Raw genomic sequence first — 19,912 nt, 5'->3', positions numbered from 1 at the left:
ATGAAACAGAATCCAAGAACTTACAACACGTTGATGATCAAATTGAGTGCCCCAATTTGAAAATTTGAAATATCAATTATTTTCTTATTTGAAAAAGGTAATTCCACATTTTTCCCCCATAATTCCAATATACAAATTTCATAATTTCATTAATTATGTGACCATCAAAGGTTCTTGACCCTCAAGTATATAAAAAAAAATTAAGTAGCCGAATTAAATAAATAAATAAGTAAATAACAGAGTGAACTAAGGAATGTCAATATAGAATCTGAATTAAATTGTTTGAAAATATGGTAAAGGGTAGGCCTAGACCATTTCTCAAACTTGTCGATTGGACTGGCTTGTGTACTTCTAAACATTGTTGAATGGTCTAACTAGTCGGATTTTTGTTTTTTGTTTCTAAACATAAAATATAAGTATGAATCGCCCGTCGAAAAATAGCTAAGTAAGATTGTATAGCACACAGATTTGTCTCATGGTTTGCCAAGACTAGATTGTTTCGTCATGCACGACGCCTTTATTATGACCTAACCAACCTTGAACAAGTTCGTGTTGTGTACAATTTTCTAACATGACAAATCTAATTTTATGTTATACTCGGACAGAAAAAAGGTGAAAATTTAAACTAGTCGACCGTAGTAGGGTTAAGCCAAATTAGTTTTATTTGAGATTTTAAAAGGGTGAGATTTTATTTTAACACCAATAAGTGATTATTTTACTTATAATAGCAGGTTCTAACCTTGCTTTACGAAATCTTTAAATATCAAATATTAATTTCTTTAATAAAATCTTAAAAGCAGACAGATAGTAGAGTATGTGGGCTGCTACGCTAACTGCTCATGTTTTTTTAATCAATGGCGAGAGCACAAAAACACACATAAATAATCGCAGGCACTTTCGAAAATTTACTGATTTGCTTCGGCCTCAATTGCCTAATTCATTAATTCAAGCACTTATTTACCCATTTATTTGTCTTATATCCATATATGGTATCAAGAACTCAAGTTTGAATATACTAAAACAGTTTTGATTTTTTAATATTTTATATAAGTTGAGATTGAATGGAGAACAATACAAGATTCAAGAGGATCTGTGTTTTCTGTGGAAGCCACGCGGGTCACAGGAAAGTTTTCGCTGATGCTGCTATTGAGTTGGGCAATGAATTGGTGGGTTCTTATGAGTCAATCTTTCATTGAATTTTTGTCTTGGTTTAACTGAATTTTTCTTCTCCCAAGTTTTGATGTCAAAACATTGACTTCTGGGTTGTTTCGCTTATGGAATTCTCGTGTTTTGACTTTGGGTGTCAAATGGTTTTAGCTTCTCTATTTTGTTGAAAATTCATGTTTATAGAATTCTTTATTATTATTGGTTTGTGGTTTTGGACTTTGTTGAGCCTAATCCATTAATTTTGTTGAGATTATGGCTTAACCACACAATCCCATGATTTTTTCTTGTCAAGATCAAGGAAGTTTTTAAAATTAATTTTCCTCGATTAGTGGGATTGACTTGATTATTAATTATTGTGCTAATATTTTCATGCTTTGTGAATGTTGATGACAGGTTAATAGGAAGATAGACTTGGTGTATGGGGGAGGAAGTGTTGGGTTAATGGGGTTAATTTCTCAAAGAGTCTATGATGGTGGCTGCAATGTTCTTGGGTATGTAAGCTTTATTCGGGTTAAAAATGATGGAACTGATGTAGTTTTTTTCATTTTGGTCATCGAGCTTTCACTTTTCTTTTTCTGGTTTTGGCACTCTTGTCAAATTTATTCATAGGACTTAGCTGGTTTATTGCTTTATAATGCAGAATCATTCCAAAAGCTCTTGTTCCTATTGAGGTATTTCTACAAAATTTTGGAACCTTATCTCGTTGTTCAAGAATATTTGAGCTGCAATATTCCATTAGTTAATTTCATTTCGCCATATTCACTATTTTGTAGATGAAATCAGGTCCTAATTGTTAATGTCTTTCGGTACTAGAGGACAGCTAATAATCATGTTCTTTTGAAATTTTCTCGACATATTTCGCTTTGCAATTGAAAATTAAATTGAACTTTCATGGTTATGCATACTGTTGAAACCATTTAATACTAGTTCTCAGTTATGGAATTTGCATATGGGCTGCTATGAAATTAGTTTAACTCAGATGAGTTACCATTGATGAGCAGATATCGGGTGAAACCGTTGGAGACGTAAGAATAGTTTCCGACATGCATGAACGCAAAGCTGAAATGGCTAGGGAGGCAGAGGCCTTTATTGCTCTTCCAGGTAAAGTATAAGGAATGAAAGCAAATTTATCCTCGAAGTTAAGTTTTCCTCCATTAACTTACAGATCGGCATTTCTGTGCCCTAAATTTCTTAGGAGGATATGGAACCATGGAAGAGTTGTTGGAAATGATAACATGGGCACAACTCGGAATTCATAAAAAGCCGGTGATGTATCTCATTGTATCCTATTGATTTAGAATAATGTTATCTTATACCAGACTAGAACACCAGTCCAGTTGGTCAAATTTGATAGATTTAGTTCAATGAATTATGTAACATTGCATTTAAGTGATCTGTCATTTAATGTCATACAATTGTCACCTACACTAATGTTTGACCCCATTGATGCTGATTAGCATTGCTCGTTGGTTTAGGTGAAGTCGATTATTTTCTAATGCTACTGGTAATTCTCCGCACAGGTTGGTTTGCTCAATATTGAAGGGTACTATAACTCTTTGCTCACATTATTTGATAAAGGTGTTGAAGAAGGTTTCATCAAGCCTGGAGCTAGGGACATAGTACTTTCGGCCCCTACAGCTAATGAGCTTTTAAGAAAAATGGAGGTACTCAGTGCTGTCCCAACTTCATTTGATTTCTTGTCAAATTATAACAATCTTGGCTCATTACTTTCCAGGCTTGATTGTGTACGAGAAACAAGTAGTTTGTCATGTCGATTTAACGGATTGTACGCATTAAGTTAATTCAGACATTCATTGCTGTAATTTTGTCACGTGAGCTTTCTTGATGGTCAACCAAGTGTTTCTTAAAGAGTGATAGAAATTACTTTTCACTTTCTAAATCAATGATATCAAATCAAATATAGATTGAAAATGCTGAACATCAAAGTTAAGTATTTAGTGACAGTCAAATTAGAGGTTTGTCGGTAGTGGATGAACAGGAAACGAAGAGGTGAAAAGTAAATGTGAAAATCATATCCGAGGTTTGGATTGGAAGGAAAATCAGAACTGAATGATAGTTCCTTTAACTCCAGTTTACTATACCATATTCTACCAACAAGTGGAATGAAAGTAGCTTTTGAACGACGAAGCAGGGAAAGTTATGAGTAGACTGTCCAATCCTATTCTTAACTTAGCTATCATTCTTGAGATCAGAAAATTTACCCTGGTAAAATTATAGTAGTGATAATGATAACTAGGATAGAAGACAAAAAATCTCGCTCCTTGTCGGGGTTTGATATTTTTTACAGTAGACGTGTACTCAATAGGCTTTTCTCTTTTCCCCTACTATTTAGACGGGAAGTCACCAAGGCGCACACTCTTTCTGTATTTCTTTGGTTATATTTGATCTTATTTCAGTGGCGATTTACTGTAAAGAAACTGATCTGTGTCGTTTACTTTTCAGCAATATACTTCTTATCACGACCATGTCGCCCCACATGGAAACTGGCAGATGGAGAAACTTGGTGATTACCCGAAGGAATGGAAGTCGTAATGAAATTATTGCTTGTGCTGTGATTTGTTTGTGGGACAAGAGATGGAGCCTCATATAATTCATTACTATGTACCCTTTTTCACTCTATGTCGTTTGAATTTTAGCAGCAAATGTCATTCTTGTTTTGCATGATGCCTCCGTTATAATAGAATGGTCAAGCACAGCACTATTTTGTAGTCATTTTAGCTATTCACACTTGATATTTGAAATTGCTCAGTTCTTTTAAAAAGTTTTTTCTCCTTTAGAGACTCATATGAATGTCCCATAATGAAATTTAGCCTCAGTTTGACCTATACTTTTTTAAAATTCATTTTCAACTACAGATTTTATAATATTCACAATTTTTTATCAATTTTTCAATCACGCATTTTTGTTAAGTTGTGCAATCTAATTATTCACTCTGTGGAACTGGTCGAGGATGGACTTCCACAATGAGGTAGCCATGGGGACGGCAGGGGGTGGGAGGCTCCCTTCACCAGGGGGTGGAGGAGTCGAAAGTCCTTGGACCAAAATTTTATTAAGAAATTTGTATTCTTATAAAATTTTATTATGGAATTGAAGTTTTTGTAAAATTCAATTTTACCTTAATTTATTTTATAAATTGGAAACCGTCCTGAAATTTTTTTATTATCATCAAAAAGAGAAAAAAGAGGTTAGAGAAGATAAGAGTGCAATTTCTCTAGTAAACATTTTTTTCATCATAATGAATTACTACAGTAACGAAAGAGGATTTAAATATCTTAAGTGCTTGTTTTTCTTTCTTTGAATTAATTGCTCTCGTTGAAATAGAATTAGAGTTTATAATTTTCAACAATTTCATCAACTTTTAATTAAATCTATTAAAAATTTGATTTTTAAAATCTAACAAAGGCTTAGTATATATGTTGACTATAGCATGTACTATAAAAAGGTTTTAATTGACTCAATTGTTTGTCACTAACATGCTGATTCATAATGGAGTTTCTTCTTTCCTTTGTCTTGAGAAAGATTTAAGATGTCATTTTCTTCGCCCCGTTAGAATTTAGAAATGCCTTCGCGAACGAATGAATATAGGACATATATTTGAATATTTGCTAAGGTTAACCGGGCACTTGTGATAAAGACACACACACACACATATTAGTTTTAGTTTCGAGAAAATTAATGCTTTGGAAAATAATTCCTTTCATTTGTTATGAGATGCAACCCCATATGCATCTCTCGAGGGATTAAGTACTCGAGGGGGGACAAATTGACTAGGGCACTTGGCTCTTATAGAACTGCCTGATTTGATTGAAAATTCCAATTGGAAAATGTCAAGATAAGGTTGGAGTGGGTGTTTGGCTTTGGCTGAAGACATAAATAGGGCCCCTTACCTCAAGTACAAATGGAGACATTGGGCATCATGTGATCTTATCTTTTTGGTGTCATTCTTACTCCACTTGGAGACGAGTAAAAAAAATTCATCAAATCATAAAATCGAATCGGAAAAAGCTACTTTAAAACGGTGGGTTTGGATCTGTTCGAATTTGTCAACGAGTCAAAAACTATTTGAAATCGAATAGAATCGTTAGATTAAAAAAATATCAATAATAAAACCAAATCATGGGAATATTGTGCCAATTAATATCAAGTGAAAGGCTAAAATTGAGCTGTTTCTAATGTTATTTATTGACTTCGAGTATCCCTAAGGCATTTGTGGATAATATTGGCATTAATTTTGTTACTTATCTTAATAAAAGGAAAATAAGTCAAAAATTGTTTAAATCAAAGTAAGATATTGCAGTAATTCTATAAATGGTATTCTCATATGAATTGGCAAATTATATTAGTCATAAAAGGCAGCTTTTACTTTTCCTAAGTTTAAGATCTGACAGACTTTTCTACCGACTCATGAAATTTAGCCCTCGTTAGACTCAAATTTTTTAAAAGCTCATTTTTTTCATAAATTCATTTCTAATTCACGTTCTTCTAATAAAATAATTTTATACGTAAATTTAAGTTTTTTTTGTTACTTTTTAATCACACTTTTTCCCAAAAAAGGGAAAATTGCAACGAAAGTCCCAAACCTTTAATTTTGTTGCAGAATATGCTAGTGAAGAAGATTGTAAGTGCTTGAAAAAAAAAAAAAGTTTGCAAATATATCTTAACCTTTCATTTTTGCAGTTGTGGTCCCAAACCATTTATTTCAATGGCAGCAGCCAGCAAGAATCCATTAGAAAAATTCCGTTAGTCAACATTAAAATTTGAATTTTGACTAAAATTGACAAAACAATTATATTTTCCATAATAAAACAATTAAATATTAAAAAAAATCAACTTCATTTTCTCTATCCCCTCATCCCTTCCCCAACTCGCCCCACCCCAAAATGAAAAACAAGCAGACCCAGTCAGTGTCGCACCGCCTAACCATCGTCGTCACTACTGCACTGTCCACCATCGCCACTTCAATACAGGTCTCCAATAACTTACTAATCAAATGAGTCCTAAATTTTTCAGTCTCCTAAACCTATAACATCATGTTAATTACCAAACGAATTAAGAAAATTCTCATTCAATTCAAATAAACCCATAAATACCCTTCTTCCGAACAAGTGAGTGTAATGAGTAAAGTTCAACCTGGGAATGAATTCACTCAAAATTAGTACCAATTTAATAATCACAGCTTAAGGAGCTAAGATCTTAGCCTAATTGCTGAATTAAGAATGAAATTTAGAATGGATGGAAACCGTATTCCCTTTACAAAAATGAAATAAGCAAAATAACACTTAAAATGCTAGTTGTGGACCCCATTTCTGAAAGCTAGTTACGATTTGTTCTTTTCCTTCCTTCCCCCAATCATTCCATCGAGTTGCTATTGCCTCATCATGACAACCTCCCTCTTTAAATGAACCTTGTCCCCAAGGTTTTAAATTAGAGTATTTCTTCTGTATGTCACCTGAATCTTCCAAAGTTGCCTATTCTCTGCTCTGTCCCTTCCATTTGACTAGCCACTGAGCTCCGACACGATTTTCCTTTTTTTATGTTCTGATTTGAAGCACTTCCTCTAGTTGTTCTACGTCTTTCTCTCCAGCTGATAATTGTTCTACAACCACTTCTTTGCTTTATATCTTTTGTTTAATAAATGATACATGAAACATCGGGTGAATTTTTGCTTCGCAGGGAAGTGTTAGGCGATATGCTACATTTCCAATCTTCTTTTCAATCTAATAAGGGTTATAGTACCTAGGATTGAGCTTTTGATTAATCCTCTTAGCAAGGGTTTTTCGTTGATATGGATATAACTTTAAATAAGCTCAGTCACCTAGCATGAGCAATTCCCTGCGTGTAAGGAATTGTTCTACAAGGTCTTTATAGACCCTCACATGTGATTGGGCCCCATGTGATTTTTTTTTCTTTAAATGAACCAACCACCCCACCTCTTATGTCTTACCATTACTGAATCTATGAACCACCCATTGTACACGTAGCGTGGCTCTACCTAACACTTGGCCATTTAAAGTTACATCCATACCAGCAGTATGTATGTATGTTTACATCCAATATCTCTAAAGCGGTAGCGGATGCAGACATTTTGAATTGGTGAATCACAATCAAATTTGTAAAAAATACAAATTTATGTTTATCTCAAACATCACTAAGTTTGTCATCCTTTATTTATTTATTTATTTATTTATTTTTATCTTGAATAATCTTTTCATTAACATTGTGATCATCAAAAGAAAAAGCATATTTACGTTTAAATTATTTTTCATCACAATTAATGAAAACAATCAATTCAAGTGGAAAATACAAAAATCGCAAATTCTGAATGTTACACTATCAACTGCATTCTAGTTCAAACAAAGACAAAATCATAGCTAGAATCCATTACCATAAAATCGCCAAAACAAGATAGAATTTGGAGCACTTGAGAGAATCCCCAATTCCATTTCATAAGAAAATATAAAAGAAATAGTTTCCTAAGGCTTCAAATCTAATTTCGAAGGAAACCACCTAAAAAAAATGATAATAAAAAAATCAATTTTAAGTTGGTAGGTCAAGTGATCCACCAGGACCCACTGTGGGTCCACCAGTGCTTTACAGTTACATTCAATATCTTTAAATGAAGAAACTAGTAAGGGTCTGTCGGGCATATTTAAAGTTACATCCAATATGTTACACGCTTGGCCAATATCCAATAATGAATTAATAAATATCAACAATCAAAATCAAAGGCTTGACCCAAAAACAACTTGGGCCATTAGAAGCAACTTTAATTAATTAATGTTGCTCATGGCCCCTATACATCTTGAACGACCTTTTTAATATGTTGGCCCATTTATCTTTGTGTTGGCCTATGTGTTGGATACTCTTAGCCCATATTGTAGTAACTTAAACTAGCCTATATATCTACCATTCTTTGCCCAAAACGATGCGTGTGCTTTGGCCCCGTTTTGAGAGAGAATTGGTGATTGCTTCCTCTTGCCTTTGCCTATGTTGTTTTCACTTTGCCTTCATGGCTTGCAATCCACTACCATACTAGTGTTCCTTGTGGATATTAGAAGTGGCAACTTAAGTTATAGAACGACATTGTGGGTCGAAGCTTTTGATTGATTGTTTGATATCAGTTGGTATGTTTAAATTGAGCTTGAACTCCACAAATTGAAGATCAATTCTACTACAACCATGTTAAGTAATAAATCCAACAATGATTAATAATGAATATAGACCAATATATAAATGTTTATACTACTTGTCTTAATATGGTCAACCTTTAAAATGAAATTTCAAGTCTTGATATAATATCAAAGTTCATTAAACACAAACGATCAACTTGATCCGATTAACGCTCAAACGAGCATATAAATTTCAAAATTAATATGCTCAAACAAGACGTTATCTTGCGGATCATATTAAGAAATAAATTCCACATTAGATACTAAAATATGGACCAACATATAAGAATTTATTCTAGTTCTCTAAAGAATATTGACATTTTATGATAGAACTCCAAATCTTAATAGGCAATCTATGCACAACAAATCCATTTTCCAGGTAGTTGCAACTTGCCAAGAAATTTTAATAACTAGATGCCAAGATGATGGATATAAAAAGTAGTGTAGCCTCTAATATACTTCTAATTTTGTCTAATGTTATGCATAAAACATGCATTGAGGACACAGCTACATCAACTGATTACTACCTATTCCTTATAGCAGTAAATTTGGTGGGCTTTTTCCTTTATTCTAAACAACCTGTCACCAATCAGCTACCCCCAGGTACGAGAGAGAAGTAAAGAATAACAATGAGACTCGACATCGACGAGACAAAAGGAAGATTTCAGCACGATAAAAAAACCAACTGCATGAATTTCAGGAGTCAAAGCAGCAGAATTTGAAGCTTAAACTCCACATACATTCATTCGATTCATTCTGATAATGACACTCCAGACAGTTTCAATACCTTAAATCAACCGAACTTCCTAGAAACCTTGTTTCCAAGTGTGTAAAAAGTTCTCTAAGCCAGATAGAACAAATTTAAGAAACATACGAAGGTCCATCGTGCTAAAAGATATGACCTTCCTTGTAACAAAAAGAAAAGTAACTCAACATCTCCATTTGACGAATACAGGTATAAAAGTTGAGTGCAGACAACTAAGTAAACAAAAACATACACTTTCCTTTCGGTAGATCAATAACATATATATACAATAATTAGTATTTTACCACCGGTCTAAAAGCTTAAAACATGCCCTTCACTTGCAGTTAAGAGTCCTCAATATTCATAAATGTGTAGCTTCGCGACTTGATCCCATGACCTTTGCATACTTCAATACCATATTTATACACTTATAAGTCCTTCCCAAAAATTGGTAGTATTTATTTTTAGTAGTCTTCTAGATGCCTAAATCAAATTATCGAATAAGATGCTATGTAATTTCCCGACAAAGGAGCAGTACAAATTACTATCAAGATGACAACATGAAGCGAGTCAATACAAGGAAAAGGCTGCATGGTATGTTCAATAAAGGCATTATACCGAAATCTTGAATTAACATTTCAAATGCTGCAGGGCACAGATGATGCGAAAATGATACAAGCACTGCCACTTAGGCTGCATATAATGGAACTAGTGTCTGACGACCAAACGACTTATATTATGATATATATCATAAGCCATATAAGAATGCCAAAAACAAAATAATAATAATAATAAAATATACTCTTCGATTCCTTTAACAAGCTACAAGTACTGCACAATCATCACTGGGGTACAAACCTAATTCATTTCACAGATGCTGAATGCCCCTTTTATTTCAGTAATTGCTAATTTGTAAAAGCACGGTGCGAGGTTAAAAAGTTCTTCTACTCCAAAAACTTATCAGCTGGCTTAGAGGAATATGGAAATAAAAACTCCAACAATCAATAATCCTCCAAAAATAGAAGACCGTAGAAAATATCACTTCTAAGTGAAGGCGATGTGAGATAATGTCAAATTATATTGCCCTTGTTTGGGCTCCATTAAAATTAGTTTTAGGAAAAATGTATTTGGGAATAGTGAGTCTTTGGAGAATGTGTTGTTCAAAAAGAAGGAAAAGTTTTGAGTTTACATGTAATATTATTTCGTTCAAGAATGTGTGATTGAAAAGAAGAAAGAGAAAAATGCATTAAAATTACTAAATTAGAATGGAACCCAAATAGAGGCAATGATTTAAGCTTTTACCAAAATCAACAACTTTGATAAAAACCACACTTTAATGTTTGATCTTTCAACATTCATGCATTCTCTTTGCTCCAAGGGACTACACCTGTAAGGCATATTTAAAGGCAAGGCAGATAAGAGACTTTCAAGTATGCTTACTGAAGTGTTCAAAAGACAGATTTGGGATTCAATGAAGTGCCAGGTGCACTATTGATTGGTTTGCTGTCAAGAGTACTAAAGTCAAAAACATAATTGATCAATAGGAAGCTCAGAATATATAGACAGAGTTCATGCCACGATGAGCTAACAAACAGAAGGCCAGTTCTAGTCATGCATTCCTTTTGAGCAAGAATAAGAAGGGAAGCTAGAGCCTCAGAAATTCAAGATCTATAGTCACAGACCCGGAGATTTGTTAAGATCTTTTCTTTATTTCCTTTCTTGATTGAGTAAAGAATATGAAGTCAAAGAACTTAATATTTAAACCGTTCTCCCACAAAACAAAATGTAAAAAGATAGTAGTGCTGTTAAAGACTGGTTTAGCCAATATCATTTACTTGCACAAACATATATCGAACATATAAGTTTTGGACCTAACAATTTCCAGAATATAAACCAAAACCATACTCCAAAGAGAACTATCAAAATTTATCAGTCAAGCACATTTCTTTCACACCCCTTGAAACTACAACAAGAATGCTTATTTTACACTATATTATCATTCTCTTATCCTTCCTGCTCTACACTTATTTATGCATATTTCTCCAGAATAATGTCAAATGAAACTTATAACAATAACAACATCTTAGGATAAAAAAATCTCAAGAATGATGTTTTCTAGATCACCATTGAGAAGTTCCTGGTGTCATGATTATGAGTAGGGTTACATCTTAATTGATTATTTTCATATATAATCTAAGTGGGATATTACCCTTAACAGTGAACCACATACCTAGAAACAACCCGGTGGAAGAAAAGGGCACTGTGATTAATTATACAAAACAGACAAAAATCGCTTGCATAAAAAAAAATCCTATTTCACAAATTTTAAGTTAAAAAGCCCATAACACATAACCCTGTTTCGTATTCCAGCACAAATATAAGGACGACAAAATGAAAGCAAATTATGCAGCAAAATCACCACCAGCCATAGACCACCTGGAAGTACCTATTCTTAAGCCACCTGAAACTGTTCCTCAAAGATCCTTTGACTTTACCCTCAACAGTGTAGACTTTGTAGCTAGCCACCCTCTTCTTCCTCTGGAACTCAGGATCATTGAAAGTCCAAGATTTTGAAGTTGACCCGCTTGTGCTTTTGCCTTTCTTGAGCTTCCAGTCCTTCGGCGGTGGCGGACCTAGAACCGTCGGCGGCACAGTTGGCCCCAGAGGAGACGGCGGCGCTACATAATAGTAAGAAGAAGAAGCATATGGAGTACTGTATGACCTGATATCATTAGGCCTGGCAGAGGGGCGTCCATAATACGGGACTATCTGCATTCTGTTATCATTATTGGACTTTGATCTGTAATCCTCCATAGGTTTCTTGAAAATTTCTCTTGTTGGGGTGGAGAAAGTTTGCAGCTTGACTTCAAATTTTTTGGTATCAAAGTTGTATCGTGTATAGATGTCAAACCAAACTAAACTATCACGCAAATAAAAAAATTCAATGGGGGATATTATTTGATTTTGAAATTCCTCTTTGTTGGTGGGATTGGATTCTTGGTGCCGTTTAATATGGGAAATCAACTTGAGACAGCACAATTTGTTCTGAATATTTCAAATATTTTTATCTTTGTTCAGACTTGCAAACAACTCCTTGGATGCAAGAAAAGTAAGCATCATTTGGCAAATTTATTATAGTGAGAAAAGGATGGTTGAAAGGTCAAATGAGACGGAGGTATCTTTTAGCGAGTGAGTATAGGTTATTTATAAATTTGAGTAGTTTGTACGTTTGGGCGTGCTATATCATGTTGAGCTACATGAGCCTTGTTGTTTAATTATTATTATTATTTCTTATTAAAAAGGAAACAAAACTTATAATTTTGTGATAGTTATTTATTTTTTATTTTTTAAATAAGTGATTGAAAATGAAGGAAAAATATTAGATTTACATGTAATATTATCTTATTAAAGTACGTATGATTGGGAAAAAAAAAGAGAGAAAAAAATGTATTATCAAACTAATGGAACTCAACTAAGGATTAGTGTAGAGGTAGAAATATGGAGAATATGAATAAGTATTTAAAGTACAAAATTCTCAAAGAAAACGTCAATAGAATCTTTACAAATATTAAACTTTTAGAGATTGATGGAGCATTCAATCAAAAAAGATGAATATATATATACACACACACACAATTCAAGATTCATGGTGCAAGCAACATTTTTTGAAATGACTTATTCGCATCAATAATTCAATAATTCCATGGATGATATATTTGTTAAAGTTACTTTTTAAATTTAGACAATTACGTCGAAGTAAGAAAAGTAAATGGCGTGAGATTGTTAATTATTCCTCATAATATTCCTTTTCTAGGGCTTAAGTCAAAATATCACAAAAGATTGAAACAAACCTTTTACATCTAAATAGAAATTACGGAGTTCTTTGAATAAATCCATATATATATATTTCAAGTTTGATTACATACTCGACACAAGTATAATATTTTAATATTTTAGTGATCATCATCCTTCTTCATGTCCTAATTTTTTTGTTCTTCTTCTTTTGAGCACATGTATAACACGATATTCGTTATTAAAGTTTGCTTATAGAGTCAATTCTTCAATAATTAAACCATTCTATATTATATATGGTCCATTTTAATTGACAATTTCACTTTCATCAAGTTTGGCGTGGACATTTTTCTCCGATAACCATAGTATTCATAAAGGATGCCCTCATAGCATCCTTTAAGATTCGCCTCCTTGATTTGAGGTCTACGTACATAATTGCAACTATTCAAGGTAAGTATTGAATAATTATATTGTACTCCATAATAATACATAAGATTTTTAATCCAATATTATCGAGAAGATATATCAACATTCTCAATTACGCATATGAACTGACTCCACAAAAGCTAGAAGTGAAATAATTTAAAAGGGGATATTTTCTTCCTTTGTATTGAAAGTTTAAAGCATGATTCGTATAGAGTACTAAACATGACATGATCATGCATTTTCTTTCCCAAGATTGCACAAGATAATAAGGTTATTGAATATGACCGAGCTGGGGAACATAATGTTCATATAGAGGATGATTGAACACACATACCTTGAGAGTTGGACATTATTTAATTCAATTGAGACCTGTGCACTTTGTAAGGATCGATCACTCTGAATGTTAAACATTTTCAGACAAAATGACATTTTCCTATTGAATATCTTGGTAAATATAACTATGTTCAAATAAGGTAAAGGAAAAGTTCTCAATATTATCTTTTTTCACGCGGACTGCTAAACATGGACATAGTTGTTAAAGTTTCACAAACTAATCATTTCAAGAAAATGAAAAGAAAATAACGTTGTTCCACATATAATGAACATTTTGAGCACCCGTGGGAGTGCATGTCTTATTCATAGGTTGATAAATGTACAATATTTTCTTAAATGTAATGCATGCCAGTTCGTTTGACATAATTTTTACTTTTGCTTTCTATAAAAGAATTTTTAGATGAAATTACTTTAACTTTTATTTAAAAATTAATTTTTTAGAACAACTTCATATTTCAAAAAATATTTTAAAGAACGCTATATTGGATCAACTTCACCTAAAAGCTCTTTTAACTAAAAAAAAAACTATCATAAAACCTACCAACCATTCTTTTACTTTTCAAAAATCACGTCAAATGGATCCTTAATATTATCTATGATGTTTATGTCGTTGGGTAAACCGTCACTTGAAACTATAACACAACTTTTGGGTTCATTAAAGGGGTTATCATACATATTTTAATTTGAAATTCATTCACTCTTTGTCAATGATGCAGACGTTAATGATTAACAAATTCTTGGTTTAAATAAACAAAAATGTAGAGAAAATTAACGGCTACATCATATTTCCGTCTGCAAACAAAATAAAACTCATTGTTTATTTCTCTTTTTAGTGACAAATTTCACAATTTCTTTAATTGACCGTGGGTGTCCGAACCTGCACATATCGATTAATCCCACGAGACCCTAAAATTTACAGCTGAGTACTCTCACCTCAATAGCCCTAAAAGAGTGAAATATTACAATTAGAAGTTGAGAAAACTTTTAACGAACCAACACACTAAAAACAAGCACATAATTTTATGCTTAGTATACACCTATAACCAAAACAGAATTAAACTTCAAGCCTTGATAAAGAGTCGAACGTCCAAATTTGTAGTTATTTTGGACAATTACAATACAAAAAAACACAGTAAAAGTTAGTAAGCGCAACCAAATTGGGAAATAGAAAAGTCCACCTTGCAAATCATGGGAGTGATGGGAATTTGCATCCCCCAATAGCAAGTCCATCATACGTTTTAAGTAACCTAAGAAATAAGATAATAAATTACTTAAAATAAAGTGCGTAAAACCTCGATGCATCAAAATCGCTTTAGAGAAGATCAGCAACATTAGCCGGCAGCTCCTCAACTATAACGTTATAGAACTTCTGTATGTCAAAAAGCATGCGTTCATCATCTTTGGTAACAAAGTTGATAGCAACACCCTTCCTTCCAAATCGTCCACTACGTCCAATACGATGGAGGTAATTCTCCGGCTGAGTCGGCAAATCGTAGTTGATCACAAGAGACACTTGTTGGACATCAATACCACGGGCCAACAGATCAGTGGTGATAAGAACACGTGAAGAACCAGATCTGAATTCACGCATAATGATATCTCTGGTGTTCTGGTCCATGTCTCCATGGGTGGCAGAGACGGTATGATCACGGCTTCGCATTTTGTCGGTGAGCCAATCAACCTTACGCCTGGTGTTGACAAAGATGACACTCTGTGTGATTGCCAAGGTCTCGTAAAGATCACAGAGCGTTTCGAGCTTCCATTCCTCCTTTTCAACATTAACATGGAATTGCTTGATACCCTCGAGGGTCAGCTCATCACGTTTCACAAGAATTCGCACAGGCTTGTTCATAAACTTTCTTGTGATTTCAAGAGCCTCTGGAGGCATTGTGGCAGAGAATACACCAACTTGAATCTTAGGTGGCAGAAGCTGAAAAATATCATATATCTGAAAAGAACAGAACCCTGAATTAGAAACCTCATAATGCATTTGACAGCACAAAGTTAATATCATATATCTGGTAAGCTGCAGCTAAAAATATTATTCAGAGAACAGCAAACACATGAAAAATCAAATAAACAAAACTAAAAACAACTTAGGTGGACTTTCTGTTAAATGCCTATATTAAGCAAACAGCAAACAATGCCCCCGTTTGGCCTCCATTAATTTCCATTTCATTACATTCCATTTTTTTCTATCCTATTTTTAATCACACAATCTTCCATAAAATAATATTACACGTAAATCGAAAATTTTTTCCTTCCTTTTCAACCACATTTTTCAAAAAAACACTATTCACCCCATTTTCATTTTCAAAAAATGGGGGCCAAACGGGGGCAATATGAGCTTTAAACGTGTGTAGAAGTAATGAAAACAAGCTGAAAGAAATACAACCAAAAAAATAATAATAATAAAAGCAAAAAAAAAAAAGGAAACAAACCTGATCCTTGAACCCTCTTGAAAGCATTTCATCTGCTTCATCCAGCACAAACATTTTAATGTAATCAGGGCGAAGAGATTGCCTTCGCAACATGTCAAACACACGACCAGGGGTGCCAACCACGACATGAACCCCGCTGGAAAGAATACGCTGATCTTCACGAACACTGGTTCCTCCCACGCAAGCATGAACCTTCACACCAAGATAATCACCTAGTGCCCGCATGACCTTTTCAATTTGCTGTGCAAGCTCACGGGTTGGTGCAAGAACCAAAGCCTGACATTCAACAGTTCCATAATCCAGCTGCTGGAGAATCCCAGAGCAAAAGGTGGCAGTTTTGCCAGTTCCAGATTGTGCCTGTTGAATTACATCAAGTCCTTTGCAGAACGGTACAATCCCCCTTTGCTGAATTGCAGAGGGCTTCTCAAAACCTTAAGTATAATACAAAAAAACCTTAAGCTGCATTAATTTCCGAATAGAAAGAATAAAAGGAAAACAAAATTAGCAAAGCACAAGATTGAAAAGAAATAGAATCCAACAGTTGCATGTGTTTACATTCATAAATCATCAAATTAAGTAGACATATGAAAAAATAGGCAAATCAACTTAATTGTTTGAAGATAAAGATGTAAAAGACAAAGAATTCCGAAACACTTAGTAAAGTAGACATGACATAGAAAATTAACTCGATAGACACATTCTCAAATTAGAAAATATTTTCTTATTCTAGATCTTGGGAAGAAGAGAAAATAAATATTGTGCAGAAAAATATGCAACATGACATAAAACAACTGTCCCAATCTACCATAAGCATAGATGCCCCTCAGAAGATTTTCTTGTAAGCCCATAGAATCAAAGCTTTCATACACCTCATCATAACTTGTGAAAAATTCCTCGCCGCCATCACTTCCAAGTCTGCAACCATTAATTCAGAAAACCAAGCAAGTGTACTATGATCACCATCACGATTGAAAAATGGAATAAATAAATTCTATGGTGAAGAGTACACTAATAAATAAATCAAACCGTGTTTCCCAAGCCTGATAAGCTTGACAGTAGAAAAAAACTTACAACTCATTCATCTTGGTGTCAAATTGTCTAGCATCGAATTGAGAACCTTCAGGTGCGATTCCAGCCATGACTGCTGAAAGTGAACGAAATAATACCTTAAAACAGGTAATTCACTATTCACTAATAGTTTGACTCGTATTCATCATAAAATCAAAAAGAAGACCCTGGAAAGCATGCTGCATAAGAGAAGGCGCCTAACAAAAGAATGTATAATAGAAAACCATCTCATAACTGACCTAAGCAAACAATGGAAATTATTATATTGACATGCCATGGATTGAAACTCAAATGGCAATATTGTAACACAGTTCAATTTCACAAAAGAAACCAGTCATAACACATTGTCATGAAGACAAAATGCAAATGGGTCAAGAAATATGCAAAAACCACACATTTTACGATCCCGGCTACTGTGAGACAAAATGACAGCAAACCATTCAAAATGTAACGTTACCATGGGCAGGACAGTAAGGATAGGTCAAAAATGTCAGGTACCATCCTGCTTCTACATAGTTATTGAGGTGTTACATAATTGGCCTTCACAGAAATAAACTATATTAAAAATCCACACTGGAAAATTACAAATTCACTCAAACTATATTTCGTCTACATCATAAATTACATTCCTTTAACTGCAGACAAAGCACACACACAAAAATATACAAGTTCAAATCCACTTTCACACTTCTATAAGATAATCAAACAATCACATAAACAAAATCCGATTCGCACAACCCAAAGGATTTAGAAAAACGGAATCACGATTGCTATGAGAATCCTAAACTACAAACGTTAAACAACACTCGAAAACACATTCCAAATCAATACGAAACAAAGAAAACCTTTCAAATCCATATTTGTTTCTTCAACAAAACAAATAGATCCAAATAAACAACCTCGTTAAATAAAAAGAATAAACAGAGCTCTTTAATCACGAATATATCATCAAACAGTCAAGACAGCTTCATATATTTATTCATACAATAACAAACACGAAAATTATGCATGCAATTGGATATTTGTTACCTGATTGCAATAAAAAAAGTGAACTTGAAGAGAGATCTGAAAAACGGAGTATTCGCTTTTTGTGAATTTTTCCAAAACTCCTCGGATCCACGCCGCGGAGTTGAGGAGAAGAGATTGTAAGGGGAGGCCTGGAAACGATGTTATACTGAAAATTTGCTATAAAGCAAATCGTTGTATTTTTAGGGTTCTTTAGTCGAATTTCCAGTTTTGTCCTTCTTGTCTAATGTTGTATACATACGATGTCGTTTTATCGAATAGGAAAGTCTTTTGGTAGGCCTGTATTTATGGGCCAGGAAACGGTCAATTAATGGGCCTTCCTTGTGATATCTCCTACCCATACTAACAAGTAACAAGCATGACAATATAGAGTTGGAACAAAATCGTGTGAGAAAAATTAGGATCTTTCAAAAATAATCATTTATATCTAACCTACAAATTATTTAAAGGCCAATTTATAAAGATACCCTTAAAATTGAGAGTCGTTTAAAAAATGATAGGAAAAATGTTTTAAAAGTAATAAATACTGTGTAAAATTAAATGTCACTTTTTTATTGGAAAGTAACATTTCACTTTTTAAATTTAAATTAAAAAGTGACATAAAAGATCAGTTTTATTATTATTTTTTTAAAAAGTGATTTTTGTCACTAAAAAAAGTGACAAATTTAAAAAAAGTAACAAATAATAAAAAAAAAAAGTGATAGAAATTTTAAAAAAGTAACATAAAATTGAAAAAAAAAAAAGTAATAAACACTCAAAAAAATAATTAGAATTTAGAAAACTGACAACAAAAAAGGTGATAAAAAGTTTTAAAAGGTGAAAAAAAATTAAATAAAAATAACAAAGATTCAAAAAATTGACAACTCTAAAAAAATGACAAATAATCAAAAAAATTACAAAGATTCAAAAAAGTGACAAACGTTCAAATTTTTTTTTTTTTAAAAAAAAGTGACAAAACATCAACAAGTCATTAAAATCAATCCAATAAAATGACAGAAATTAAAAAAGTGATAAAAACATAAAAAAGTGACAAACATTTCAAAAAGTGACAAATATTACTTTAACATCAATCAAAACCTTAGAAGAGATCTAGAGGATAGTGATTTTCATTTATATGTTGTCATTTTGTGATTATGTTTCATTTTTATCAATACAACTTATTAGCACAAAACATCATATGTTTAGTTTTTAGTGTGCAGAACGTCCCTACATTATAACTTTTTAGATTTTTATCCATATTTTCATCTTTCATTGTGAAAAACGTCATTCTTATCAAATTTTATCCTTTTTCTCAATTAAAAATTGCCAGATGACAAATATATCATCTTATTTAAATGAAACGAAACGAAACGAAACGAAAAGAAAAGAAAAGAAAAATAAATAATAAATTGCAATCATACTCTCAATTTTTTCAAAAAAAGTACAAATTAATCCCTCCTCTCTTATCCTAGGAAAGACACCTACTACCAAATCCACAGCCGCCACCACCTCCGTCACCAATTTATTCCCAAAAATCCCTCCCATTTTACTTCAACAAACAAGGAAAAAGACATGCATGGTCTCTCTTGAACAAAATTGTGGTGAAAGTGGTGGTGATTGTGGGTTTGGTGGCAGGTGGCTTTCCTTGGGATTGGGTAGGAAAGGGTTAGGAGGAAACAAGAAGATGATTTTTTCAATTTTTTTTTGATTTTTTAATTTAATTTAATTTATTTGAGATTTACTAT

At 33.1% G+C, this 19,912-nt stretch overlaps 3 protein-coding genes across 4 annotated transcripts; 1 reads left to right on the top strand and 2 right to left on the bottom strand.

Annotated features, from left to right (window-relative positions):
• The first annotated feature begins 805 nt into the window (after window positions 1-805).
• Window positions 806-3,947, top strand: LOC111376696 (cytokinin riboside 5'-monophosphate phosphoribohydrolase LOG8-like). Its single transcript, XM_022999668.1, has 7 exons — window positions 806-1,166; window positions 1,561-1,658; window positions 1,808-1,838; window positions 2,169-2,268; window positions 2,363-2,433; window positions 2,688-2,831; window positions 3,631-3,947. Exons 1-7 carry the CDS (start codon window positions 1,062-1,064, stop codon window positions 3,718-3,720), a joined length of 639 nt encoding a protein of 212 aa, XP_022855436.1. The 5' UTR covers window positions 806-1,061; the 3' UTR covers window positions 3,721-3,947.
• A 7,244-nt stretch (window positions 3,948-11,191) lies between these two features.
• LOC111376695 lies at window positions 11,192-12,252 on the bottom strand. Its single transcript, XM_022999667.1, has one exon. It carries the CDS (start codon window positions 11,914-11,916, stop codon window positions 11,518-11,520), a length of 399 nt encoding a protein of 132 aa, XP_022855435.1. The 5' UTR covers window positions 11,917-12,252; the 3' UTR covers window positions 11,192-11,517.
• A 2,441-nt stretch (window positions 12,253-14,693) lies between these two features.
• Window positions 14,694-18,349, bottom strand: LOC111376694 (eukaryotic initiation factor 4A-2). Of its 2 annotated transcripts, none has more exons than XM_022999666.1 (5): window positions 18,192-18,349; window positions 17,166-17,238; window positions 16,900-17,009; window positions 16,095-16,525; window positions 14,694-15,601 (listed from the first exon to the last, which is right to left on the bottom strand). In XM_022999666.1, exons 2-5 carry the CDS (start codon window positions 17,231-17,233, stop codon window positions 14,966-14,968), a joined length of 1,245 nt encoding a protein of 414 aa, XP_022855434.1. In that variant the 5' UTR covers window positions 17,234-17,238; window positions 18,192-18,349; the 3' UTR covers window positions 14,694-14,965. The 2 variants fall into 2 exon arrangements, with proteins under 2 accessions (XP_022855434.1, XP_022855433.1); XM_022999665.1 differs by having other exon boundaries at window positions 17,166-17,235.
• Window positions 18,350-19,912: the final 1,563 nt, after the last annotated feature.

The sequence above is a fragment of the Olea europaea genome, unplaced genomic scaffold (genome assembly GCF_002742605.1).
Source record: "Olea europaea var. sylvestris unplaced genomic scaffold, O_europaea_v1 scaffold1551, whole genome shotgun sequence".
Classification (NCBI taxonomy): Eukaryota; Viridiplantae; Streptophyta; class Magnoliopsida; order Lamiales; family Oleaceae; genus Olea; species Olea europaea.
The sequence above is the reverse complement of the archived record's forward strand: the minus strand, read 5'-3'. Positions and strand labels throughout refer to the sequence as shown.

What these genes read in the sequence shown, in the direction of transcription:
- LOC111376696 (XM_022999668.1), top strand. Translation starts at nt 1,062, where the DNA reads ATGGAGAACAATACAAGATTCAAGAGGATCTGTGTTTTCTGTGGAAGC. An exon ending in GGTGGCTGCAATGTTCTTGG is followed by an intron (nt 1,659 to 1,807) that starts GTATGTAAGCTT and finishes TTTATAATGCAG; the next exon opens with AATCATTCCAAAAGCTCTTG. An exon ending in AAGCTCTTGTTCCTATTGAG is followed by an intron (nt 1,839 to 2,168) that starts GTATTTCTACAA and finishes ATTGATGAGCAG; the next exon opens with ATATCGGGTGAAACCGTTGG.
- LOC111376695 (XM_022999667.1), bottom strand. Translation starts at nt 11,916, where the DNA reads ATGGAGGATTACAGATCAAAGTCCAATAATGATAACAGAATGCAGATA.
- LOC111376694 (XM_022999666.1), bottom strand. Translation starts at nt 17,233, where the DNA reads ATGGCTGGAATCGCACCTGAAGGTTCTCAATTCGATGCTAGACAATTT. An exon ending in GAGGGGCATCTATGCTTATG is followed by an intron (nt 16,526 to 16,899) that starts GTAGATTGGGAC and finishes ATTATACTTAAG; the next exon opens with GTTTTGAGAAGCCCTCTGCA. An exon ending in CAAGAGGGTTCAAGGATCAG is followed by an intron (nt 15,602 to 16,094) that starts GTTTGTTTCCTT and finishes TGTTCTTTTCAG; the next exon opens with ATATATGATATTTTTCAGCT.